General features: G+C 44.7%; 1 protein-coding gene across 1 annotated transcript in view; it reads right to left on the reverse strand.

The window, feature by feature from the left end:
• ATP8B4 (ATPase phospholipid transporting 8B4 (putative)) overlaps window positions 1-27,284 on the reverse strand; it is a 112,555-nt gene that overhangs the window by 37,966 nt on the left and 47,305 nt on the right. The window contains exons 11-16 of the mRNA XM_083411852.1: window positions 23,483-23,641; window positions 22,064-22,152; window positions 13,601-13,797; window positions 11,621-11,829; window positions 10,516-10,547; window positions 3,866-4,031 (exon numbers count right to left, since the gene is read on the reverse strand). Of these exons, the coding sequence (XP_083267978.1) occupies window positions 3,866-4,031; window positions 10,516-10,547; window positions 11,621-11,829; window positions 13,601-13,797; window positions 22,064-22,152; window positions 23,483-23,641 (852 nt within the window). The remainder of the gene's footprint in view (window positions 1-3,865; window positions 4,032-10,515; window positions 10,548-11,620; window positions 11,830-13,600; window positions 13,798-22,063; window positions 22,153-23,482; window positions 23,642-27,284) is intronic.

Here is a 27,284-nt window from a genome sequence, read left to right on the forward strand (position 1 = left end):
ACCCATCTGACCACAGCACCACCCATGTCCCCAGAATGCTGAGTAAAATACACTGGAAAGTGTAAGACCACACACTTTGACACAACATCATCTAACTTCCCCCAAACAAATAAGAACGAATGCTTGCTAAATAACTGACTTTGCCTAAACTCTCTTGCAAACAAGTCAGGATGAATGATCAACAAACAGGTTGTCTGGAAGCATCCCATGTAAGTACTGTATCTCCTTCTAAAGAATAGGTATCTTACTGTCACCAACTGACATGGAGGCTCAATTATTTTTGGTAATTATTACCATTCTTTTGTTACGTTTATATCCTGCCTTTGCTCCAAGATGCCCAAGATTGCTTACAAGGGAAATGTCTCATTTTAGGCCTTTGAGCATCATGAATGTGTAGACATTTGAATCCAGGTTTCCGTGGTCTAAGCCAGGCGTCAGCAAACTTTTTCAGCAGGCGGCTGGTCCACCATCCCTCAGACCATGTGGTGGGCCAGACAAAATTTTGGAAAAAAATATATGAACGAGTTCCTATGCCCCACAAATAACCCAGAGATGCATTTTAAATAAAAGGACACATTCTACTCATGTAAAAACACGCTGATTCCCGGACTGTCCGCGGGCTGGATTGAGAAGGCGATTGGGCCAAGTCCAGCCCCCAGGCTTTAGTTTGCCTACCCATGGTCTAAGCCAGGCATGGCCAAACTTTGCCCTCCAGATGTTTTGGGACTACAACTCCCACCATCCCTAGCTAACAGGACCAGTGGTCAGGGATGATGGGAATTGTAGTCCCAAAACATCTGGAGGGTCAAGTTTGGCCATGCCTGGTCTAAGCGCTACACCATATTGACCATGCTGTATTTTGAAGAGTGAACATAGAGAAGAAATTTGCACCAACCTACCACAGGCAAAAAATATGAGTCTGATCTGCAATGAGTGTTTTTAAAAGAGATATAACACCAAAGCACTACTACTAGCCAGCACAGCTCATTTATAATGGCTCAGTTTTTTCAAACTCAAAGACCCTGACTTTTGTTGTAGCCAAACATATTCATCAACTTCAATCAACTTCAAATCGGAAAGAAGGCTTTTAACCATGAATGGAAGACTTTGCGCTGTTTGAAGTTAAAAAATCTGCATCCATACAAACCAAAGCAAGACAATTACACATTATGAGATCATGTCTCAAAACAGATACGGGCAAGGGCAAGCCAAGACGTGTTGTATCTGAGTTAATCACTAGAGTATGGCCCATTTCTTTCTTGTCAAATCTTGTCATAGCAGCGGACTGCACAATACGATCCAGCAAAAGCAAAATATTCCTTTGTAGGCAGGCTTCAATCACCATCGCCAGCAACAATCCCACAATGCATGAGAATATCTCAGCCATATTCAACACCAAATTATTTTAGGGTTTGCATTTAGCTAATGTCTTTAGGCACCAGGCAAAAACATTCATCTTGGCTAATGAAACAATCCATGACCTTTTAAACTGGTGTGTGTGTGTGTGTGTGTGTGTTTTCTTTGTTATTATGTTATACATTTTATGTGTTTTTATACTGTCAGCTGCCCTGTGATCATCTAACGAAGGTTTATAAATTTAATGATTAATTTATAATTATTGGGAATGCATTGTGTGGGTTCCAAAAAGAATACAAAAATCCATAACCATCTTATATTATAGTACCCCACTCTTTTGATAGTCTCTTCCTCTTCCCCCTTCTTTCTCTGAAATGCTTTGGGGCCACTTATACCCAGGGTACAGGTTAAGAGCAGATTTGGGGTTTTCATACTGCCTCTTCAACTCCCTTCTCGTTTTTCATTTGAGCTCAGAGGTTCTCTGGACCTGCTGGAGGAAGCCTACTTTTTAGCAGGGTCGCGAAATATTGTGTTCATTCAAGCACAGGCTTCCCCACATTCACTTGGTACCTTCTCTCCATGATGAACGGAGTAGGAGAGGTATGGAGTAAGCCAAGAAGCCTGAGGGGAACCCACGACAGAATCCTAGGAGAATCATCTAAGCCAGTGGAAGCTGGGGGCCTTTGAGGCTATTGGAGCAGAAGGCTAGGAGGTGAACATTAGGTGGCGCCAGAGAGCCAACTATTCTGGCTTCATTCCATTCTCCTCCTAGCTGAGCTCTACAAAGGTAACACAGAGATATTTATTGGAACAGTGTGGTTTTTGTAGCTGCTGTTGAAGTTGCAAAACAATGAACTATGGGACGGAGCAATGGAGAACTTCTGAAACAACATTGGGATATTAGCTCCGCCCAAGGCATGATGGAGAGCAGCAACGGCTGGGAAAAGATAGACATAACATTTTACAAGGATAGGAAGGAAAACCATGGACAGAATAGTTGTCACACACAAGAGGAATAAAGATATGGTTTGAATGCTTCACCTATAGCTTTATAAACCATTCAATGTGTCAAGACGAAAGGATGCCGTGGATATTGCAGTTGTTGTATTCTTTTGTTGTTTAGTCATTTAGTCGTGCCCGACTCTTCGTGACCCCATGGACCAGAGCACGCCAGGCACCCTGTCTTCCACTGCCTCCCGCAGTTTGGTCAAACTCATGCTGGTAGCTTCAAGAACACTGTCCAACCATCTAGTCCTCTGCCGTCCCCTTCTCCTTATGGCCTCCATCTTTCCCAACATCAGGGTCTTTTCCAGGGAGTCTTCTCTTCTCATGAGGTGGCCAAAGTATTGGAGCCTCAGCTTCAGGATCTGTCCTTCCAGTGAGCACTCAGGGCTGATTTCCTTCAGAATGGATAGGTTTGATCTTCTTGCAGTCCATGGGACTCTCAAGAGTCTCCTCCAGCACCATAATTCAAGAGCATCAATTCTTCGGCGACCAGCCTTCTTTATGGTCCAGCTCTCACTTCCATACATCACTACTGGGAAAACCATAGCTTTAACTATACGGACCTTTGTTGGCAAGGTGATGTCTCTGTTGTTGCATAAGGGATTGTTATTTTGAATGAAATGCAACTGAGAGATTTTGGGATGCAGAAACATAGTAAATCATCAAACCACCAATTCTAGCACGCGGGAGGCCACCTATATTATATAATTTAGCATCTGAATGATTGGGATTAGAAATTGTATTCTAATATGACGTTGTTATAATGAGGCTACCATTGGATTATTGTCACTGAAAACTAATAAAAATTACTGTCAAATAGGTAACAAAGGAGGAGATGGTGACTGACAGCCAACACCAACACCTGGACGGGATTGTAAGTAACGTGGAAGTCAGGTGGAGGCTGACTGATGGCAGACTGAGTTTGGTGATATAGTCCTCATTTGCCCCCGTGAGCCAGACTCTAAAGATCTGAGCAAACCCCTCATCTTGGAGGACAAGGCTATCAGTCATTACAAGCCACAATAACCATGACCTGCCTTCATTATTGAGGGGCAGTATACCTCTGAATCAGTGATGTATGGCAGTGAGAGCTGGACCTTGAAGCTACCAACATGAGTTTGAACAAACCGCGGGAGGCAGTGGAAGACAGGAGTGCCTGGCGTGCTCTGGTCCATGGGGTCACAAAGAGTCGGACACAACTAAACGACTAAACAACAACAATACCTCTGAAAAGCAGCTGCTGAGGATCAGAAGTGGAATGCTATTGTGCCCCAGTTCAGCTTGCAAGATTCCCATGGACATTGCGAGAAGACGTTGCAGGACTTGATGGGTCATTAGCCTGATCCAGCCATCTCTTTTTATGTTCAGATTTTATGATAAATATTTATTGTTTTGTTCCATTTTCTGTGGATTGTCTTTACATAACACCGCTTCGAAATCTGAATCACCAAGAGATATACAAATGTCCCAAATAAATTAAAGCATACATATTTATCTAGGTTACCTGGGGTTTTCTCTTCGGACATGACTGTATGGCAGAGAGAAAGCAGCCTAAAGAATTCATGGACTTCTGGGTCTCCCACTGTAATGGATTCAACTAGGCTGTGGTCATAAAAGCGAAATTTTCTGTCTGCTAGCCGACTGAATGAGAAATCCACAGGCGTTTTCTTCTGCGAAAGAAAAGCACATGGGAAAACAGCAAGGTTGGGGATCTTTCTTGCAGGAAACTGAAATACCTCAGTATTACAGTGGAACTTGCACAGCAAGATATAAAATAAAATATCCAGGGATTCTGATCAACTAAGTCCTGGTCAGAGTGAACCTACCTTTTTGGCAGGTGTCACTGATGGGGCATGCAAGCAAGCAGGAGTCCCAGCAACTGTAAAACACTTTAAGTGGGGCTGCCATTGTATCTGGTCTGGAAGCTGCAATAAGTGCAGAATGCAAAGGCCAGACTGCTCAAAGGAGCGCATTACTAGTAACATGTCACTCCACTGCTGAGAGAGCAGCACTAGTTGTTAGAATTCCTGCTCCATGATTGCAGTCATGGGGTTTTTGTCTATCACAGTAATGGAGTGATGGAGTGATGGAGACAGGATGTTTGTGTTACTGTGTTCCGTGAAGTGGGACTATTGTCTTTTTCTCTTTTTCTCTTTGCTGTCTGATGCTAGAGAGAGAGGGAGCCATGTTGCAGTGCTCCGTGTGTGTTTATTTACATATAAACACACACGGAGCACTGCAACATGGCTCCCTCTCTCTCTCGCATCAGACAGCAAAGAGAAAGTAGATTAGCCAAAATGCTCAGTTGCTGAGGTCTGTCACGCAAGCTGTGAAGACTCTGTAGATCCCTAAGTGTGCAGATGTCTGTTGGCATTGGTCACTGTGATGTTCGGGCTGAAGAAAGATAATGAAGCTCCCGAACGATCGACCAGGAGGGAGAGAACATGCCAGCTGGGCAAGTGTCTCTGGCAGGGTCCTACTAGAGTGTAGGACGAGCTCCTGACACTAGTTGCCCATTTGCTATGAGGTCGGGTTCAATGTTCTTGTGTTAATTCCCAAAGTCCTGCGCCCAGAGTAGCTTAAGGAACACCTGATTCATTATGCTCCACCTCAGTAGGTAAAAAGGGAATGGGAAAGGACCCCTGGACAGTTAAGTCCAGTCAAAGGCAACTATGGGGTTGCGGCGCTTAAGTCGCTTTCAGGCCGAGGGAGCCAGATTTGTCCACAGACAATTGAGTTGAATTTCGATTCGCCAAGAGTCCTTAGCAATCCTCTAAAGTAGGGGTCAGCAAACTTTTTCAGCAGGGGGCCAGTCCACTGTCCCTCAGACCTTGTGGGGGGGCCAGACTATATTTTTTGGGGGGGAGGATGAACAAATTCCTATGCCCCACAAATAACCCTAAGATGTATTTTAAATAAAAGGACACATTCTACTCATGTAAAAACACGCTGATTCCCGGACAGTCCGCAGACCAGATTTAGAAGGCGATTGGGCCAGATCTGGCCCTGGGCCTTAGTTTGCCTACCCATGCTCTAGAGTCTAAACTAAAGCAAGGGTGAGGAACCCTTTCGGTTAAGAATCAGCCAAATTGAACACGTTGGGTAAAAGGTAAAGGTAAAGGTACCCCTGCCCGTACAGGCCAGTCTTGACAGACTCTAGGGTTGTGCACTCATCTCACTCTAGAGGCCGGGAGCCAGTGCTGTCCGCAGACACTTCCGGGTCACGTGGCCAGTGTGACAAGCTGCATCTGGCGAGCCAGCGCAGCACACGGAACGCCGTTTACCTTCCCGCTAGTAAGCGGTCCCTATTTATCTACTTGCACCCGAGGGTGCTTTCGAACTGCTAGGTTGGCAGGTGCTGGGACCGAGCGACAGGAGCGCACCCCGCCACGAGGATTCGAACCGCCGACCTTTCGATCGGCAAGTCCTAGGTGCTGAGGCTTTAAACCACAGCGCCACCCGCGTCCCGAACACTTTGGGAGGGGCAATTAATTGATACTATAATAACATTAAGGTAAAGGTAAAGGGACCCCTGACCATTAGGTCCAGTCGTGACTGACTGGGGTTGCGGCACTCATCTCGCTTTATTGGCCGAGGGAGCTGGCGTACAGCTTCCAGGTCATGTGGCCAGCATGACTAAGCTGCTTCTGGCAAACCAGAGCAGCGCACGGAAACGCCGTTTACCTTCCCGCCGGAGCGGTACCTATTTCTCTACTTGCACTTTGATGTGCTTTCAAACTGCTAGGTTGGCAGGAGCAGGGACTGAGCAATGACATTAGATGTAGGTAAAAAAAAGGTAAAGGACCCCTGGATGGTTGAGTCCAGTCAAAGGCGACTATGAGGCGCGGTGCTCATCTCGCTCATCCACAGACAGCTTTCTGGGTCATGTGGCCAGCAGGACTAAACCGCTTCTGGCGCAACAGAACACCGTGACAGAAGCCAGAGCACACGGAAACACTGTTTACCTTCCCACCACAGCATACCTATTTCTCTGCCTGCAGTGGTATGCTTTCAAACTGCTAGGTTGGCAGGAGCTGGGACAGAGCAATGGGAGCTCACTCTGTCGCGGGGATTCAAACGGCTGACCTTCCGATTGGCAAGCTCGAGAAGCTCAGTGGTTTAGACCACAGTGCCACCCAAGTCCACCTCAGTAACAGAGATGGGGCATTTCTCATGGTTCCCCCACTTGCCCCCGAGATTAATTTGCCTTTCACTGGGTACTTTCATGTAGCCCTTCCTTCTTTCAGAAGTCTTCAGAAAACTGTACTGCCTTCACAAGATGAAATTCTCTGTTTAACCAACCGGTATTTACTGGTGTTCTCAATTATGTTTTATGGATATTTATGGATTGGTTTATTACATTTTTGCAGGTTATAAACCACCTTACTATAATTTATTAAAGTGGTTTTAAAAACCAAAACTAAACATTAAATAAACAAATAAAATAAACGGAGAAAGCGGGTTGTTGCTACTGGGCCTGCACAGGAAAATAACCTGCCCTGGCACGGGATGATTAGTAGTAGAGCAGGTCAGAAGAGTAAATCAAACACAAAGGCTAGCTATGAAAATGGATTAAAATTAATAGAAGGATGAGAAGGTGATTAAAGAAGAAGAATGAAGTAGCCACATCAGGAAGAGATGGACAATATATTTGTAATAGGAGTGGGAAACCTAATTACCTTTTAAAAAATGTATTAAATTTAAATAATTTGGATTGATTTGTTAAAATTTGGAGAATTAATAAAACTTAATAATAAAAAGAACAGTAAATCATACAGAAATGCAGCAGGAAGACTCATACACGTGACTGAGTACCATTGCACACCAGCAGTTCTTTCCCAGCACAGTTTGGAAATGACTGAGTAAGCAACTGAAAAATTACAGTAATTTTGCAAGAAGCAAACAAGACTTGGGAGTTTTTCTTTCCCCTGTGTCTACAAATCCAGGAAAACTAATCATGGGTGATGTGGCCGGCTGCAGAGTCTTGGCATCTGCGTTGTTGCACTTCACTTGATGAAAAAGATCAAGTGTTTGTTATTGTCTTGCCTTTTAACATTTAGCCTGAAAGCCCGTACAAATTGCATCATCAGTGACAACTTATTCCATTGGCCCTAGAAGTATACAAGTCTCTTCTACTTGGCAGTTTTCACCCTGGATGTTGATGGGGAAAGGGTACCCTGGGAGCATATCTTTTACAGTAAGTTTCATCAGAGAAACGAAACTCCCATGGAATTTCTAGTTATTGTTCCCAATAATGTTTATCACCTGCTTTCCATCGGCATCTGGTCTGCCACTTTGAGAACAGGATGGTGGGCAAGCCAGGCCATTCGCCTGAGCCAAAACATCTTGTGTTCCCATAAGTGAGCAGGATGCGGGAAAAGAGATTCAAATAGTAGCGACTGGTGGCTTCAGGGAGTTACGTTGGCGGGTTTTACTCCTGTCCTCCACCCTAAATCTATTCACGTCAGTTTATTGTTCCCTATTGTGGGGTGTAACCAGTGCTTTTTTCTGGGGGTATGCAGGGGTACGCATACCCCTAAACATTTTGTGAATCTAATGGGAGAAGAAACTAAATTTTTTTAAAAAATTAGTTTCTTCTCTAGCACAGGGAATCATCAGTTCCGTTGAATAGCACAGTGAATCGTCAGTTCCCCTCGATGGCGGCCTCATTTCCTTTCCCAGTGTTTCCTGAGTCTCAGACAGACGCAAGCGTTTCAGGGGTCAGCAAACTTTTTCAGCAGGGGGCCAATCCACTGTCCCTCAGACCTTGTGGGGGACCAGACTATATTTCGAAAGAAAAATAAATGAACGAATTCCTATGCCCCACAAACAACCCAGAGATGCATTTTAAATAAAAGGACACATTCTACTCATGTAAGAACACCAGGCAGGCCCCACAAATAACCCAGAGATGCATTTTAAATAAAAGGACACATTCTACTCATGTAAAAACAAGCTGATTCCCGGATCGTCCGCGGGCCGGATTTAGAAGGCGGTTGGACCGGATCCGGCCCCTGGGCCTTAGTTTGCCTACCCATGATTTAATGTGTCAAAATGAGAGCACCTCTAAACATTTTTTTAAAGAAAAAGAGCACCGGATGCAACATCACTCAAGCAGTCAAATACAACGTTTCCTGTTTGCCCAGAGTGGACACACAGGGGAATGTTGCTCCAGCCAAGAGGACTTCCTGTCACACCTGGTCTGGCACAACCTCCCCCTGCATGTGACCAGGTAGATGGCCATGACCCTCGTAGACCCTATGTCTCACTTTCTTATCTTGATGCCTTTTGCTGTGTGCTGGCTCTCAGCCAGCACCACATGGGCGCATCCCTCACAAGAGGATGAACCCACACCATTCTCTTCAACTGTAACTAAAAGTTAAACCTTGCCTTCAGGATCCTACTGTGAACTGAATGCAAGTAAACCTTATCATTACTTTTAAGATTGTTGTGTCATCATTGTTTTTAAGAGGGAACTAAAGGGGATTTAGGGATGCGAGTGGCACTGTGGGTTAAACCACAGAGCCTAGGACTTGCCGATCAGAAGGTCGGCGGTTCGAATCCCCGCGACAGGGTGAGCTCCCGTTGCTCGGTCCCAGCTCCTGCCAACCTAGCAGTTCGAAAGCACGTCAAAGTGCAAGTAGATAAATAGGTACTGCTCCGTCGGGAAGGTAAACAGCGTTTCCATGTGCTGCTCTGGTTCACCAGAAGCGGCTTAGTCATGCTGGCCACATGACCTGGAAGCTGTACGCCGGCTCCCTCGGCCAATAAAACGAGATGAGCGCCGTAACCCCAGAGTTGGTCACGACTGGACCTAATGGTCAGGGGTCCCTTTACCTTTACCTAAACAGGATTTACCAGGAACAATCGAATCTGGACAAGCCAGACTGGACTGATTAACTCATATGGTTCTAATGAATCCATCAACTAGCTTCTTGCTATGTACAAGGGAATGTACTCTGTTACTAGCTCACTAGCGTGAGTAAGGAAGGATAATATTTAATCAATATATCCTCTCCTACTACCCTCAACATTCCCACACCTATGAGGGAAGGTTGAATGAACTGCGTATGTTTAACCTGGAAAAAGATAAGGAGATTGATTCAAGCCCTCTTCAAGTCCCTGAAGGGGTCATGCATAGAAAAGACCAAAAATTTCTTTTCTGTTGGTCCAACTAGATCTAATGGACTTATAAAAAGGTAGATTTCCACTGAACATTAAGAGAAACATTGTGATGGTAGGAGTAGTTTGTCACTGGAACAAATTAGCTGGGAAGGTTCTACCTAGGGATAGGGGGAAAATCTGACCGAGTTCACAATTAAGGGCAAATCTATCTAATTTACTGTTTCTGAAAAAATAGGAGGACCAAAACACAGGCACCATTCGAAATTTGCACTTCTCTGAGTTTTGCAATGCAGTTCTCCAGTCAAGTAATGCGTGCAAAATGCATATAGGGCAAAGTGTCCACAAAAATTGTATTTGTGAAAAGAACATAAAAAGGTAAAGGTACCCCTGCCCGTACGGGCCAGTCTTGACAGACTCTAGGGTTGTGCGCCCATCTCACTCAAAGAGGCCGGGGGCCAGCGCTGTCCGAAGACACTTCCGGGTCACGTGGCCAGTGTGACATCGCTGCTCTGGCGAGCCAGAGCCGCACACGGAAACGCCGTTTACCCTCCCGCTGGTAAGCGGTCCCTATTTATCTATTTGCACCCGGGGGTGCTTTCGAACTGCTGGAGCGCACCCCGCCACGGGGATTCGAACCGCCGACCATGCGATCGGCAAGTCCTAGGCGCTGAGGTTTTACCCACAGTGCCACCCACGTCCCGAAAAGAACATACAAAGATGCATTATTTTAGGGGAATTTTCTGTGCAAAAATGTGTCTATTAAGTGGAAGTGCATACAAAAAGAGAGGGTTTTAAAATAGTATTGGGATGCAGCAGGGGCAAGAGGGAGAGAAACAGAAGTTGGTGCTTTAGGAACAAAAATTACAAAGCCTTGACATATCTATATTAGGGCAACTGTTTCTGGTGTTGCTCAGATGGAAATGAAAGTTCAGTTTTACCATTTAAGTAACTAGCAAAATAATATTTTACTTGCTCTTTTCACAAATCAGCAAAATTCCACAAGCCAAATAAAATATTGCACCACTGTACCTCATCGATTAGTGTTTTCTGGCCCATTTCACCTGGAAAAAAAAATTAAATTAGCAAAAGCCAGAGAACATTCAATTTAAGTTCAAAAAGTGTCCCAACTAAAAGCCCAATCCTAGTCACGTCTACTGAGAAGTAAGTCTCCTTTAATTCAACAGGGTCTGCTCTCAGGTTAATGAGGTTAGGGCTGCATACCTGTGTGTACTAATTTGAAGGTGAGATCCATTAAACCAAATGGGACTTACTTCTGAGTATACATGTATAGGATTGCACTGTGAATAGCTTTCCTTTGGGGGGTGGGTTTCAGGAGGGTTACTACAAGACAGAATCAAGCACCTCATCACACACAGAGCTTCAAGATCAAAGTTGCACGTTCAAAAAAATTGCACCCAGACTAGTACTAGATTATTGATAAATCCCCAATAAAGTGGCAGCTGCCAATACTTTGATGGTCCTGTCATTAAAGCCCCCTTTTGGTAGCTGAAAAAACTGTCCCTGTTGTGAATTACTTTATATAAAACAACCCTGCATTGGGTATTAGGACAATTATACAAGCAAGAAGGAGGCATACCAATGATCTTTCCCCATTTTTATTTAAAATACGCTTTCTTTTCATAAGCCTTTTTCCAATTAAAAGTTTGTCTAGAAATTTTATATTTTAACCTTTAAGTTTCATTAAAACATCATCACTGTACTGTTACACCATATGAACCCTTAGTGTTTGTGAAACAGCACTGGTGATTATTTCCCCTTCCATTTGTGGTCTTTGGATCAAACTCAAAGTAATCAGACTACAAGAAAGAAGATTCCACCTAAACATTAGGAAGAACTTCCTGACAGTAAGAGCTGTTTGACAGTGGAATTTGCTGCCAAGGAGTGTGGTGGAGTCTCCTTCTTTGGAGGTCTTTAAGCAGAGGCTTGACAACCATATGTCAGTAGTGCTCTGATGGTGTTTCCTGCTTGGCAGGGGGTTGGACTCAATGGCCCTTGTGGTCTCTTCCAACTCTATGATTCTATGATTCTATTCTAATCTCAATAATACGAGGCTGAATTTGATGGAAATGCTATTAAAACGAAAAGTTGCCAGAATCACGAAACAGTAACTTACCATATACTTTCCCATTAATAGAGCACTTATTAAAAGTCATTATGTTTTGAGTGAGGGTCCCTGTTTTGTCTGAAAAAACGTATTCAATCTGCCCCAGTTCTTCGCTCAGAGTTGTGGTCCGAACTTCAGCGGGTGTGTTTTCTTTGGAATAATACATTTTATTATCCCAGTTGACAAAGTAGCTATGTCCAAGCCGAATCACTTCCACACTTTGAAAGCAATGCAGACAGAAAGTGCTGTTCAGGAGGTTACAAAACTTACGCAAACACAAAAACAGGTCAAGCAAGCAGCTGATTTCTATCATCCCTAATATCTGAAGTGCTTTTGGTGAGGAGTTTTTAACCGACAGCTATTTTATCTCTTTGGTTGCTGGACAGATGTTATTTTATTCTGTTTTATTGTAATCCTGTGGTTTGTTGCTCGTTTGCGGCCCTGAACATCTAAATAAAAAAGCAGGGTAAAAAGAATCTACTGTGTGTTTTGGAAAGTTGTTTGTCTGCTTATCGTGTGATTTGAACGCTTCATTGCTAAGACCTAGCAGCTTTTGCCTATGTTTAGATTCAACGGGCTACCATTTTGAATCAAGTTGGTGGACTGGACCCAAACTGCACTCATTTTAAGCACTTTTTAAAATCTGCACTGACTTTTTGGGATTCTTTTTTAAATTTCCGAGCAACATCAGGTACAGGACTGCTAGCAATTAATAAATAAGCCCTTAAGCACGGCCGAGGTATTACGTTTCAACTAACCAGAAATGGAATAAAATTAGGAGGTTCAGTGTAGCACTTGATATGCCATGTTAACTGGCAACACCCTTCCTTTTAGTCCAGATCCTTCTATATCCACATAGTTGCTTCAAAATAGCCTATTCTTACCACACCCATAGCAATTTGTGGTGGGGGTTACTGATGCCAAACACCGTTGCAGGAAGCGGCATTATTCACTGTTTGACATTTTCAGAGTTTGAACAGGCAAAAAAGGGGAGAAACTTATACGGGGTTTATTCTGACATGCAGCTGATTTTAAAAGTCAAATGTAATATAAAACAAATATAACTTTGCGTTAGATATTATAATCTGGCAGTTCTAACTAACAAGATGCTGTTCCTCATGAGTCAATGTCAGATGAATAAGCAATAATTTCGGTAAACCCATTATCATTGACCTAGTTACGCAGACCTCAAGGTAAAACAGAATTCAAACTTCAATGAATTCTGGGGGGTGGGGTGGGGAAGGTTCTTATGCCAAATAAGATGTGCTTCATCACTTATTAAGAACATTCACTGGTATTCCTGGTACCTCGATGTGTCATGCAGAAGGCAGGATTACGCTTTTGGTTAGTATGAGATGCTATAAGTTTTCTTCAAGATTCAGTTCTCTTCTTGATATCTTGAGAAGTTACTGTATTTTTTGCTCTATAAGACTCACTTTTTCCCTCCTAAAAAGTAAGGGGAAATGTGTGTGCGTCTTATGGAGCGAATGCAGGCTGCGCAGCTATCACAGAAGCCAGAACAGCAAGAGGGATTGCTGCTTTCACTCTTGCTGTTCTGGCTTCTGAAATTCAGAATATATTTTTTCTTGTTTTCCTCCACCCAAAACTAGGTGCGTCTTGTGGTCTGGTGTGTCTTATAGAGCGAAAAATACGGTAAATCTTTTGAGCGGGGCATCAATGCATCTTATTTCATCCTTACAAATATACTCATATGAAGGCAAAGCTAAAGGACCCCTGGACAGTTAAGTCCAGTCAAAGGTGACTATGGGGTTGTGGCGCTCATCTCGCTTTCAGGCCGAGGGAGCCGGTGTTTGTCCACAGACAGCTTTCCGGGTCATGTGGCCAGCAGGACTAAACCGGTTGTGGCACAACAGAACACCATGATGGAAGCCACAGCACACGGAAATGCCATTTACCTTCCCACCCCTAACAGTCAGGGGTCCCTTTACCTTTACCTTATACATCATGCAACAGAATCTGACACCTTACCTTACATATAAGGAAATGGGCACAACCGAATTCAGTATGATAACGTATGACCAAAATGTCAGAAATCCTGAAAATATAGGACTTTTCACCACTGCACTCCAAGACAGGTAAATTCTGAAATGGATGCCAATCTGATGCTCCCAAATTGAATTTCCTATTGCCAGAATGATGCCCATGAACACCAATAGTCCAAAGATCTGAAATCAGAGCAATAAAGGAGGTTAGATTAGTTCCCCTTCATCTCTCAACACTCCTGTTTTGCCTCGAATGTATATGTGCAGTACTTGGACACAAAATCACCTTTCTACGTTGTGCATGCATGACTATGAATAGAGCTATTGACTAGGCTTAACAGAGCTTCAGAACAATATGATTGCATTATAAACATTCCTAAAAGCGTTATAAGAAAAAACGGCTCCTTTTCCCTTATGGGGTATTCCAGAGCCCGTATAGAGTTAAGTGAGTTCCCTATCGGTAGGAGAAAATAACAGAGACCAGCCAGAGTATATTGAGAAGCAAAGCGTCTAGCAAGCCTAATCTTTATTCAAGGAACTGTAGCAAGAGGGTCCCCACTCACCACACGCAGCAGGGAGGAAAACCCCGAACAATGGTGTGCAAGCCCTTATATAGACTTTTGAAATTGCCCACCCTGTAGCCCAAGACCACTCCCCCAAAACATCATACATACATCACAGAAGGAGGCGGTCTACAGCAAAAATCCTGCCTGCCAGGATACCTGATAATGGTCACTGATCGCTTTACCTGGGCAGCCTGGCCATTCTTTTGTGATGGTAAAGCCACTCCCCTTCCTCGGGGGGGGGTGGAGTTGTGGGTGGGCATCCGGGACCTCATTGTGACCTGGCAGGGGGCAGATGGATGCCCCGCATGGCATTAGAACTCCCTGCCGTCTCACGCCCCCCAGCTGACCAATCGGTTTAGCCGGGGTGCATGACTGATGCTGTTTAAACTGCGGTGTGGCTGGGGGGGGAGCGACCTCCATTTGCCTTTTTGTCAGATTGATATAAATATGTGCAGTAAGAAATAATTAAGGGGAGGATAAGGTAAAAATTATAAATATATTTGGATTGGATATGCAGTAACAAAAAGATATGAAATAAATAATGGCAGAATGGAGGGGAGGGAAGTCGAGGGGAAGTTAAATTAGATTTGTTGAGAGTTTGTTTTTCTGGCTAAAATGTTGATAAAAGTTGAAAATAAAAAATAAAATTATTATTGAAAAAAACGGGTCTTGGAGACATAGGGTACAGCCAGACTGTTACTATCTTCTGTGGGATTCAATCACACCCCACATAGTCAATCAAATTCAGGCTTTGCAATTAAAGCTGATTTGGAATTCGTACAGAGCAAATCCACTTCCCCAAAGGACTGGACTATATGATAAGGAAAGTGATACAAAAATGCAGTGGAAAGTGTGGGCCAACACTTCATGCAAAGTGATCTACCCTCTTGACAACAAATTGAGAAGACTATTCATTAAATAGCAGGTGCCGTCTAATCTCTCCACAAACAAATCAGGTCTCATTTGCAGCTTTTAAGCCCTCCCCCGGGACACCTTGTCTTCTGGAGGGATCTTGCAGAGGACATGGGGAAAGAGAGAAATCTGAAGCCCCACACCTCCAACCCAAGGCCAGTGGGGGGGGGGGCAGGTTTGTAAGGATGCTAAGAATAGGTTCTGTGCAAAGAACGACTTCTGATTGGCCGCAGGAAGCTCCTGTGCACTGTGAATATTGGGGGTATTTTATGAATCTTAAATCTTAATAATGATGACAATGACGATGATTATTATTACAGTGGTACCTTGGGTTAAGTACTTAATTTGCTCCGGAGATCCATACTTAACCTGAAATTGTTCTTAACCTGAAGCACCACTTTAGCTAATGGGGCCTGCTGCTGCTGCCGCACCGCCAGAGCACGATTTCTGTTCTCATCCTGAAGCAAAGTTGTTAACCTGAAGCACTATTTCTGGGTTAGCGGAGTCTGTAACCTGAAGCATATGTAACCTGAAGCGTCTGTAACCCGAGGTACCACTGTATTTGTACCCCACCCATCTGACTGGGTTGCCCCAGCCACTCTGGGCGGCTTCCAACATATACAAAAACATAATAAAACACTGCAAAACCAGTAGCTGCTGTCAGGGAACTGCCATCAGCTCAGAGGCGAGAAGTGGAAGGGCAGTTGTGTTATGGGGAACCTCCGGAAATCTTGCGAAGCAGTTCCTCCTCTGGCGAGGAGGAAAGCCCCACCTCCAGTGGAGAGGAGGTGCAGGGACCAGGAGATGCTAGGGAGAGCTGTGGGTAAAAGCCTCAGTGCCTAGGGCTTGCCGATCGAAAGGTTGGCGGTTCGAATCCCCGCGGCGGGGTGCGCTCCCGTTGCTCGGTCCCAGCGCCTGCCAACCTAGCAGTTCGAAAGCACCCCCGGGTGCAAGTAGATAAATAGGGACCGCTTACTGGCGGGAAGGTAAACAGCGTTTCCGTGTGCTGCGCTGGCTCGCCAGATGCAGCTTTGTCACGCTGGCCACGTGACCCGGAAGTGTCTGCGGACAGCGCTGGCCCCTGGGCTCTTGAGTGAGATGGGCGCACAACCCTAGAGTCTGTCAACACTGGCCCGTACGGGCAGGGGTACCTTTACCTTTACTTTTTAGTCTGCGCAGTAGGTTTCAGTGCAGGGAGGAGAGGAGAAGGTTGGGGGTCACGGGACTGTTATGCTGGGGGAGGTACAAGGACCGACCACTCCCAGATTCTGCTAGCGACTGAGCCAGACATGACCTTGCGATGCTCTTCACCGTAAATAGTTTGCACTAAGAATAAAGCCTGGAAAAGACAGGTCAGAGTCTTGCCTGTTTGCTCTCAAGCAACCACACCAGCACCTGAAAGCTGCAAAAACCTTATTGGGCCACTATAAACGCATCCCCAGTGGCCCTTACCCTAAGATATGAAAAGCATTATTCAAAATCATTGTTTGCAGAACCCACTATGAAATATAACAGTGCAATCAAAATTTAAGACAGTAACCATTTATTTAAGATCCAATTAAAACTATGTAGTTTAATTAACAACAATGATGAACTCGATCTGGTGATACCAGCTTTTCATTTATATCTCCTGTGCCCCCTTGCCTGTTTATGCCCCACTAGGTAATCCAACTGCCTGCATTGGGACCCACTGATCTATAGGTAACGGTAAAGGGATCCCTGACCATTAGGTCCAGTCGTGGCCGACTCTGGGGTTGCGGCGCTCATCTCGCTTTATTGGCCGAGGGAGCCGGCGTACAGCTTCTGGGTCATGTGGCCAGCATGACTAAGCCGCTTCTGCCAAACCAGAGCAGCGCACGGAAACGCCGTTTACCTTCCTGCCGGAGCGGTACCTATTTATCTACTTGCACTTTGACATGCTTTCGAACTGCTAGGTTGGGAGGAGCAGGGACCGAGCAATGGGAGCTCACCCCGTCGCAGGGATTCGAACCACCAACCTACTGATCGGCAAGTCCTTGGCTCTGTGGTTTAACCCACAGCGCCACCTGCGTCCCCCTGTGCTATAGACACCTACAAAAGCCTTTGCCAACCAGGCACCCTTCAGCTGTGGTCCTAAAGACGGAGCCTCCCCTCACCATCTTTTGCACAGTGTTCCAAGGCCAGGCAAGAGAATTAAAGTCGCTGAGTTCTCTGCTCCGGATAGAAGCTTTCCCACTCTTTCTGTACTGGTTCCTTATATGGGATTGGCACTACATTTTCCCTGTGCTTGCCAGAATGTTCTGGGATACATTCCTAAGACAAACTGTCTCCTTATATTCCCTCTGGGGTGATGCAACGCCTTGCAGCCACCTACTAAAGGCAGGGGCCTTGTGGCAGATCTCGGTCCATGGCACAGATTTCAGAATTTGGCCCGACATCTGTGTAATCCTATATTAAGCAAATATGTCAAACGCTGACAAAACAACGACCGCACACCACCCAACTTTCTATTGTTTTAGTAGCTAATTAAAAACCACAGCCGGTACTTATTGCAAATATTCTTACCAATGTCTGGTTCAAGTTGCATTTTTCTAACTTTATTGATTGGGCTAATGGTCTGGAACGTTTGCAGATAGCTCTGAAAATGCAAGTTGAATTTCTTTTTGCCCAACCAGGACATATTTTGCTTTCCCTCTCGTTAAGACCTCTCTCTACATACAATGCCCTATTTCTCAATTCGATTCGCGTGAAAGATTGCAATGTTCCATGGTCTTGTTTCACCCCACCCCCACCGTCTTGCCCCCGCAAAAGCATGCAGAGGGGGGTTTCAATTGAGAAGAAGTACAGTTTTACCTTGGTTCTCAAATGGCTTAGTTGTCGAAGAAATCAGCTCCAGAACGCCACAAACCCGGAATAAAGTGTTCTGGTTTGCGAATGTTTTTAGGAAGCCGAACATCCGACGTGGCTTCTGCCGCTTCTGATTGGCTGCGGGATGCTGATTGGAAGCTGCACCTTGGTTTTCGAACAGTTTTGGGAGTCGAACGGCCTCCCAGAATGGATTAAGTTCGAGAACCAAGGTACCACTGTACAGTCATACCTCGGTTAAATATGCTTCAGGTTGAGCGCTTTCAGGTTACGCTCCACGACGACCCAGAATGAGCGCTTTCAGGTTACGCTCCACAACGACCCAGAAGTAATGGAATGCGTTACTTCCGGATTTTGCCGCTCGTGCATGCGTAGACGCTCAAAATGACGTCACTCGCATGCACAGATGCGGTGAATCGCGACCCGTGCATGCGCAGACGCGGGTTGCATTCGCTTCAGGATGTGAATGGGGCTCCGGAACGGATCCCGTTCGCATCCAGAGGTACCATTGTATTAGAGCTGCCATTTTGGGGTTACAATTCCTATTCATTGCAACAGTGCTGCTGTGATTGTGGAAACCATGGCTGCAAAGAAGCAGTAGATAATTATGAATATATTAGTTCATCTGAGGGGTTTTTTTTTTGGGGGGGGGGTATCAGTTGACAAGATTAACCCTGCCATATGGGAATCCGTTGCAGATGGCGGTAGCACCTGGAGACAATCCACAGCAGGGATTATCGAAGGAATGACCACTGGGAAGAGACCAGAGAGAAGATACGCCATGCTGCATCTGCAGCAGCAAAACCACATGACTTCACCTGCTCCCCCTGCAATGAAACATGTCTCTCCCATATCAGTCTCTGCAGCCACAGCTGACGAAGTAGCTCTGCGGCGGTTTGACCTTACCCCTGAAGATGCACTTTTCCATTGTCTCCCAAGACAGACGGATGCCAAGAACAAGTTGTTTCTCACTTTAAAATGTTTATATATAAGGTAAAAGGTAACGGTAAAGGACCCCTGGACGGTTAAGTCCAGTCAAAGGCAACTATGGGGTGTGGCACTCATCTCGCTTTCAGGCCGAGGGAGCCAGAGTTTTTCCACAGCTTTGCGGGTCATGTTGCCAGCAGGACTAAACTGCTTCTAGCACAACGGAATACTGTGACGGAAACCACAGCGCATGGAAACATCATTTACCTTCCCGCCGCAGCAGTACCTATTTATCTACTTGCACTGGTATGCTTTCAAACTGCTAGGTTGGCAGGAGCTGGGACAGAGCAACGGGAGCTCACTCTGTTGTGGGGATTTGAATTGCCGACCTTCTGATCAGCAAGCCCAAGAGGCTCAGTGGTTTAGACCACAGCGTCACCCGCATCCCTATCTATCTATCTATCTATCATCTATCTATCTATCTATCTATATCTATCTATCATCTATCTATCTATCCATCTACAGTCTATATATATATATATATATATATATATATATATATATATATATATATATATTCTCTCCCCCCCCCCTCTATATATATAGATATAGATATATATATAGAGAGAGAGAGAGTCTTTCCACTCAGAAGCCAAGGACTGCATGCATAATTATTTATCCTAATCACCAGCAATTTTATCCGCATAACAACCCTGTGAGGTAGGGTAGGCTACACCCTAAAGTTTTAAAGCTGAGCAATAATTTGAATCCAGATCTCCCTGTACATCATTCTGTGCCATGCTGATTACTTGGGAAGCAGATCTGAAAATAAGAAACTCTCCCAAGAAGAAACAATTAGTTGATTCAAGTTTTTTAAAAACTTAATAAAAACTTCTGAAAATCTATAGTGAATTTTATAGTGAAATACACGCTGAATGCCAACATTGGAATAATGTCAGGACTGCTATAGGATTTCTCCTGAGACAGAGGGGTACACACCCATCCAACCACCCACCCAGTGTTTTAATCTTAATCCCTTCTTTCTAGAGAATCCAGGAAATTGTAGTTCTGTGACCAAGTTCCAGGATTCTCTGAGAAAGCTGTGATATTTAGTTGGGTATGGAACAGATAGATTTTGTAATACAGATAGGAGCCAGCAGGGCCATGACAGGAAACATGCTCATTTCAAGGAAGTTCGGGCATGTGTGTGATTCAGGCACAGCACCACAACTGAGGGGCCTTTCAGTATAGTGCCCTCTGGTGGGGTTCCTCCAACACTGACGGCCTCCCACATGTCGTGGTGGGCTTACCTGGAGGCATCAGCGAACGGCATCAGCACGACAAGGGCAATCATTTAAATTGCCTCAGGTGTCCTGGAACAACTTTATATCAGGGATACTGCAGGGCACCGTGGGAAATTTTAACAGTGGCTCCCACCGTTACCAACCCAGCTACTGGTACATCAGCATATAAGGAGGCAGTAATTTCCATTCTCACCTGTCTTCATCAGTTTGTTTGTTTGTTCATTGATTTACATTCATTCATTTATATTCCACCATCTTTCCCCTGAAGATATCAAAGCAGTATACAGTGGTACCTCAGATTAAGTACTTAATTCGTTCCAGAGGTCCGTTCTTAACCTGAAACTGTTCTTAACCTGAAGCACCACTTTAGCTAATGGGGCCTCCCACGGCCGCCATGCCACTGGAGCACGATTTCTGTTCTCATCCTGAAGCAAAGTTCTTAACCCGAGGTACTATTTCTGGGATAGCGGAGTCTGTAACCTGAAGCATCTGTAACCTGAAGCGTATGTAACCCGAGGTACCACTGTACACAGTTCCTCTCCTCCTCATCTTATTCTTACAACAGCCCTGTGAGGTAGGTTAGGCTGAGACTGAGTGACTACCCTGAGGCTACCCAGTGTGTTTCATGTCTGAGTGGGGATTCAAACCCTCGTCTCCCAAGTCCTAGTCTAACACTTCAACCGCTACACCACATTGCCTCTCAGTTGGCACTGTTGCTGTTCTGCTGCAGTTCAGGTTCCACCAAATACTAAGTTATTTGCTTCGCTGCCTGCTGTTTAATGTCGCTGACTTATAACTACAGTGGTGCCTCACAAGACGAAAAGAATCCGTTCCGCGGGTCTTTTCGTCTTGCGTTTTTTTCGTCTTGCGAAGCAAGCCCATTGACGGAGTAGCGCTATTAGTGCTATTGGCGATTTAAGGGCTAAAAACGGCTTTTTAAGGGGTGGGGGATTAGCGGTTTTGCTGCTAAAATGCTTTTAGCAGCTTAGCGATTCAAAATAAGGGGTTTTGGAGCAAAAAAAAATAATAATTCAATTTTTTTCGTCATTTTTCATCTTGCGAAGCAAGCCCATAGGGAAATTCGTCCTGCGAAGCACCTCTGCAAACGGAAAACCCTTTCGTCTTGCGGGTTTTCCGTCTTGCGAGGCATTCGTCTTGCGGGGCACCACTGTACTTAGGTAAGACATGAATTTAACATAATTAATAACACAATTATTTACACATCCTTTGTTCCAGTGCAAGGTAAAGAGGTAAAGGGACCCCTGACCATTAAGTCCAGTCACGGATGACTCTGGGGTTGCGGCGCTCATCTCGCTTTACTGGCCGAGGGAGCCAACGATTGTCTACAGACAGCTTCTGGATCATGTGGCCAGCATGACTAAGCCGCTTCTGGCGAACCAGAGCAGCACACAGAAACCCCGTTTACCTTCCCACCAGAGTGGTACCTATTTATCTACTTGCACTCTGACATGTTTTCAAACTGCTAGGTTGGCAGGAGTAGGGACTGAACAACGGGAGCTCACCCCTTCGTGGGGATTCGAACCACCAAACTTCTGATTGGCAAGCCCTGGGCTCTGTGGTTTAGACCATAGCGCCACCCGCGTCCCCTCCAGTGCAAAGGGAACACAATTTAAAGGGGGAGTATTTAATTACGTATTCTTTGCAGACTGAAAAAAGCAATGGATTCAATCCAGACATGGGACAAATAAGTCAACATCAATAACTTCCACTTTTGTTTCCATTTCCATCAGAATTCTCCAACATCCCTACTGATGTTGATGACAGTACAGGCATCCCTCGTCTTATTTTAAGGAATTATACCTTTATACATAATGTTCAAGGAAACTATATTTAAGATGCCAGATTAAGTTTTGTGGTCCTACTGTAGTCACTTACCCACAATACCAAAGTATTCATCAGGCGATCAATGCTTGTTCGTTTCAATTCAGTTTTGCCACTGTTCTGCATTAGCTTAGTGTCAGGGCCTATAAAAAATGGAATTAATATTCTTTTTAAACCTCTAGCACATTATCTAAGTAGATTGCTTTGAAACTGGTCACCCATCGGGTCCAAACTTTTCTATCCATCAATATATTATTTTTATGCAGTTCTTCTGTTTTTAATCATGTTTTAGGCTGTATATTACTTGCAATCTCATACCGAATTACAGGAAACCAAAAAATCAGTGCAGCTTTCAAAAGTTGGCTCCACCCCTCTGGATTCAAGATCCGTCCCTTGATCAGAGGAGCCACCATGAAAAATTTGATTACAATATCTTAAGGCATCCAAATACATAGCCAGCAGACAATTCTCCAAAAATATATAGTAGATTAGCTGTTTTTGTTATTAGCATTCACTATTATTAGGTGATTTTACATACTATCAATATTAGGTAATGACCGCTCCCCGCATAAAAACGGGGGGCGCCCTTTGCGTGGACGTGCGCAGCCCCTGGATCTGGAGCGGCTCCATCAGCCTAGGCTTGGCTTTGCCTTCCCTCAGGTGAGATACCTGGAGGTCTCCGCCTACCCCAGTCAGCTGTCCAATCCCACCTGGGGGAAGCATTGCCAAGGAGATCAGGCCAGGTAGGGGAGGGATTACCTGCCCACACAATAGAGGGAGGATCTTACCTGGGAATCCTCACTTGGCTCCAGAGCTTCTCCCACCCCACCCACCCTCAGTTAATGTCTTATTTTGCAGGTTAACTTTTCTTCACAGGTTTTGCAGGTTAATTTTTCTTCACAGGTATGCCACGTTAAGGTGGTTGTTAAAGGGCCGGAAAGGAATTCCCCTGCATTGGCAGGTTTTGCCTTTCCCGTAGCAAAATGTCACAACTTTGGCGGTATCAGGCCTTGGGCGGAATCCTTAATCTATCTTCCTCTTTGCAGTGGCGATACCAGGGTTCCCCGTTAAAGGGGTTTCTGAAGGGAGGCTTTGACCGTACGCTGAAAGGTCGTCATTGCTCTCCCCTGCGGCGGCGGCGTAACGGGGGCGGCTATCTCTGCTTGAACATATGTTCTCCAGAGCCGGCCCATCCCCCCCACACACACTGGATAACCCTGATGTTCCCTAGGTTCCCGGCTGGGGACTGGGGAGGGAGAACGCCCAATGCCTGAGCCAAGGTCTACCCACATTTGAAATTTAATAAAGTTGTGGCCAATTTAATCCCATAGCACGTTGTCTTGAGTCGTTATTCCACATGACAGGGGGGCCGCTCGGGATCTGGGGGACTCTGCCTGTCCACGCAATGTATATAAGGACTGGGGGAAATGTTTTTGTTGGTAAGATTAGAAATAATTAAAAGTTCATATTTACCTGCAAAAATAACCATTCCAAAGCACCACTCAGTGTTTCTCAACATACAACCTCGTAACAGCAGCATTTCATTATTAAGGCAGTATTTATTAACATCCCAGGAAAGAACTCCTGTGTATTTATTCAGTTTTCCATTAGGAGGTTCACACTCAACTTCTCCTACAAAATGAAAATCAAACAGGTTGCTTTATTGTGTTTTAGATACTATCTGCAAGCATGTGAGGTGTTCCACATTTTAACAAAGATTTCCTAGGGCTGATTGCCTGCCCCCCCCCCCCCAGTATTGAAGGGAAAAACACCTCGTACAACAAGCAGCATTAAATGTCTACATACATTAACAGTTCAGTTCAATGTGACACAGTGTCATAAAATGACCTTCTTTTTAAAACCAACATGTTCATCCCTCTAAGCCCAAATATTGCTTAGACCTACTATAGATACTGTCTGAAGCCTGAATTCACTTGGTTGTTCATTGCTGTTTTAATTTGATGTGGTAAAACATGGCTGTGATGCTTGGGCGCAGTACACATGTCACAGCAAACCATAGCTTAAAACAAACTGTGGTTTAATGTGATGATCATTATCAGTAGCCTGCTTGTTCCCATTAAACCATAGCTTGTTTTGAATTATGGTTGCTAGTTCCCACAGGACTCCTCCCCTGCTCCTGCCACACTGCGAAAACAATAAGCCACAATCCAGATTGCCAGGTTGTCTGAAAATAATAATAATACAGTGGTGCCGCAAGACAAAATTAATTCGTTCCACGAATCTCTTCGTCTAGCGGTTTTTTCGTCTTGCGAAGCAACCCTGTTAGCGGCTTAGTGCTATTAGCGGTTTAGCGGCTATTAGCGGCTATTAAAGGTTTAAGGGATTAGCAGATTAGCTGCTAAAAGGCTATTAGCAGTTTAGCGGCTTAGAAAAAGGGGTTGGGAAGCGGAAAAAAATCTCAAGATTCGCAAGACATTTTCGTCTTGCGAAGCAAGCCCATAGGGAAATTCGTCCTGCGAAGCGCATTGAAAAACGGAAAACCCTTTCGTCTAGTGGGTTTTCCATCTTGCGAGGCATTCGTCTTGCGGGGCACCACTGTAATATGAGCTATACAGTGGTACCTTGCTTGTTAAACTTAATCCGTTCAGGGAGTCAGTTCTACTCCTGGAAGTGTTCGAAAACCAAGGCGTGGCTTCCGATTGGCTGCAGGAGCTTCCTGCACTCAATCAGAAGCCACATCAGATGTTCGGCTTCCAAAAAACCTTCTCAAACCGGAACACTTACTTCCGGGTTTGCGTCGTTCGGGAGCCAATTTGTTCGGCAACTAAGCTATTCAGGAAACAAGGTCCCACTGTATGCCCAAATCAATGCTTGGTTACTATTTGTAGTTTGTTTGCCAATTACTAGGCAATGAGGATATACTACAACGTTATCTTGTGAGTCCCAGTTGTAATACCTATTTTTGTCTGTTTTATATAAATAAATATAATTTTTATTAATTTTTTCTGTTTTGCAATTTAGAATATTCATTTAAACAACCTTAACATCTCAATGACTTCCCTTCTTCTCCTTCCATGGTTCATTTTGCATAACATAAAGGTAAAGGGACACCTGACCATTAGGTCCAGTTGGACTGAGTCTGGGGTTGCGGCGCTCATCCCGCTTTATTGGCTGAGGGAGCCGGCGTACAGCTTCTTGGTCATGTGGCCAGCATGACTAAGCCACTTCTGGCAAACCAGAGCAGCGCACAGAAACACTGTTTACCTTCCCGCCAGAGCGGTACCTATTTATCTACTTGCACTTTGACGTGCTTTCGAACTGCTAGGCTGGCAGGAGCAGGGACCAAGCAACGGGAGCTCACTCCTTCGCGGAGATTCGAACCACCGACCTTCTGATCGGCAAGTCCTAGGCTCTGCGGTTTAACCCACAGTGCCACCCACATCCTTTTGCATAACATAAATCCCTGCGTATTTTACATAAACTAAACCATTCAGTATTCCATTATTACATCCATCAACACTTATTTACACTGTTGAATTTACAGGATCTTAAGCTGCCAACGTTTTCAAGTGTACACAATTCCACCACCCAATATATTCAATAAACATTTTCCAATCTTCTTTAAACGTGTGTTATTCTTCTTCTCTATGTTAGACCCACAAGCTGTGCATATTCCATCAGTTGAAGTTGCCATTCTTCTTGAGCCGGGACCTCGCTCGCTTTCCATTTTTGTTTGTTGAGAAGGTTTTCTGGTATGACTCTTGTTCAAGTAAATGCTAGAAATTGTTAAGGAAAAAACCTGGGCATCAAATGGCTCTGCACTATCTACAACTGTGGGGGGGAGCGAAATGCACTCAGTATATAATGCAGCAAGTTAGAACTGATTTCTTTATGTGTTAACCTTGCTAAAGTTCAGCAATCTTAACATTGTCTTGTGGAGTTCAGCTTCTGCAACTCAAGCCAAGCTTTCAACCCCGAGGTCATACAGATTAAGCACAGATGAACTACAGATTTAAAAGGCACAGCCAAAAACCAGGGGCGCGTGTGCTACTTTTGAATATATGTGGCCTCTTCTGTGTCCCTTTGGTGTCTGCGGCTATAGGATGCCATTCCTGTTTTCAATCTAAACACACTGATCTCAGTTGGCTGCAATGGGACTTGTTTTGCTTTATCCCAATGTACGAGAAGCCATTAATAGAGATCACATGTTCAGCATTGCGCACTATGCATTCAATGCTTTTGTTGGACATACAGAGACCCTTTAAATAGGTGAATTTTCCAAGACCGATCAAACCTATGGGGGGGGGGGAGGAATTGCTCCATGTTTACTGATCACTGTTACTGAAGCTGGAATAAACAGAGGCGGCCAGTGCAACCAGCTCCGCCCCACTGAGTGCCAACACTAGAGGGCGCTGCAGGGTTTTGGAACCATAGAGTAGTGAATTGAGCAGAGAGGAAGGCGAGGGACAGGGGGGGCACCAAATTTCGCACAGGGCACCACTGAAATCTTAAATACCACTGCCAATGGAATAAAGCATAGGATTGCTGAAGATGACCTAGACCAGTGTTTCCCAAAGTGGCCGATACTGCCCCCTAGGGGCGCTGGAACAATCCAGGGGGGTGGTAATATGCTCAGGTGCAACTGGGAGTGTTGAATAAAAACAAGTTCTTAATACCATATGCACCTTTTAAGTTTCCCCTCCGCTTTTAGGTAATGATGTATTTATTAACTTTCAGTAATTGTCAAAATAAGTCAATCAAGTTATAGACTTTGCCTGCCTGCCCGCCCCGCCCCCGCCCCCCCAAGAAATGACTGAGTCGATTAAAGCATTTCAGATTTTATATAGGAATTGCTAGCATTGCTTAACTCATGGGTAGGCAAACTAAGGCCTGGGGGCTGGATCCGGCCCAATCGCCTTCTAAATCCGGCCCGCGGACGGTCCAGGAATCAGCTTGTTTTCAAATGAGTAGAATGTGTGCTTTTATTTAAAATGCATCTCTGGGTTATTTGTGGGGCATAGGAATTCATTCATTTCCCCCCAAAAAATATAGTCCGGCCCCCAACAAGGTCTGAGGGACAGTGGACCGGCCCCCTGCTGAAAAAGTTTACTGACCCCTGGCTTAACTCCTGCAACTCTATCTTTGCAACCTGTTTAGATTTTAGCTTGCAGTTCTTTTGGATTTGTTATTTAGCATTTTTAGACATGAAAAGTGTTTTCCAGAGGGAAATATATATATGCCAGACAACTCAGTCAGCTGTCATTCCAATTACAGTTGAAGAAAAAAATTACAAACCATTTTTTCATATTTAATA

The sequence above is a fragment of the Podarcis tiliguerta genome (genome assembly GCF_965153285.1).
Source record: "Podarcis tiliguerta genome assembly, chromosome: 14".
NCBI classification, from domain to species: Eukaryota; Metazoa; Chordata; class Lepidosauria; order Squamata; family Lacertidae; genus Podarcis; species Podarcis tiliguerta.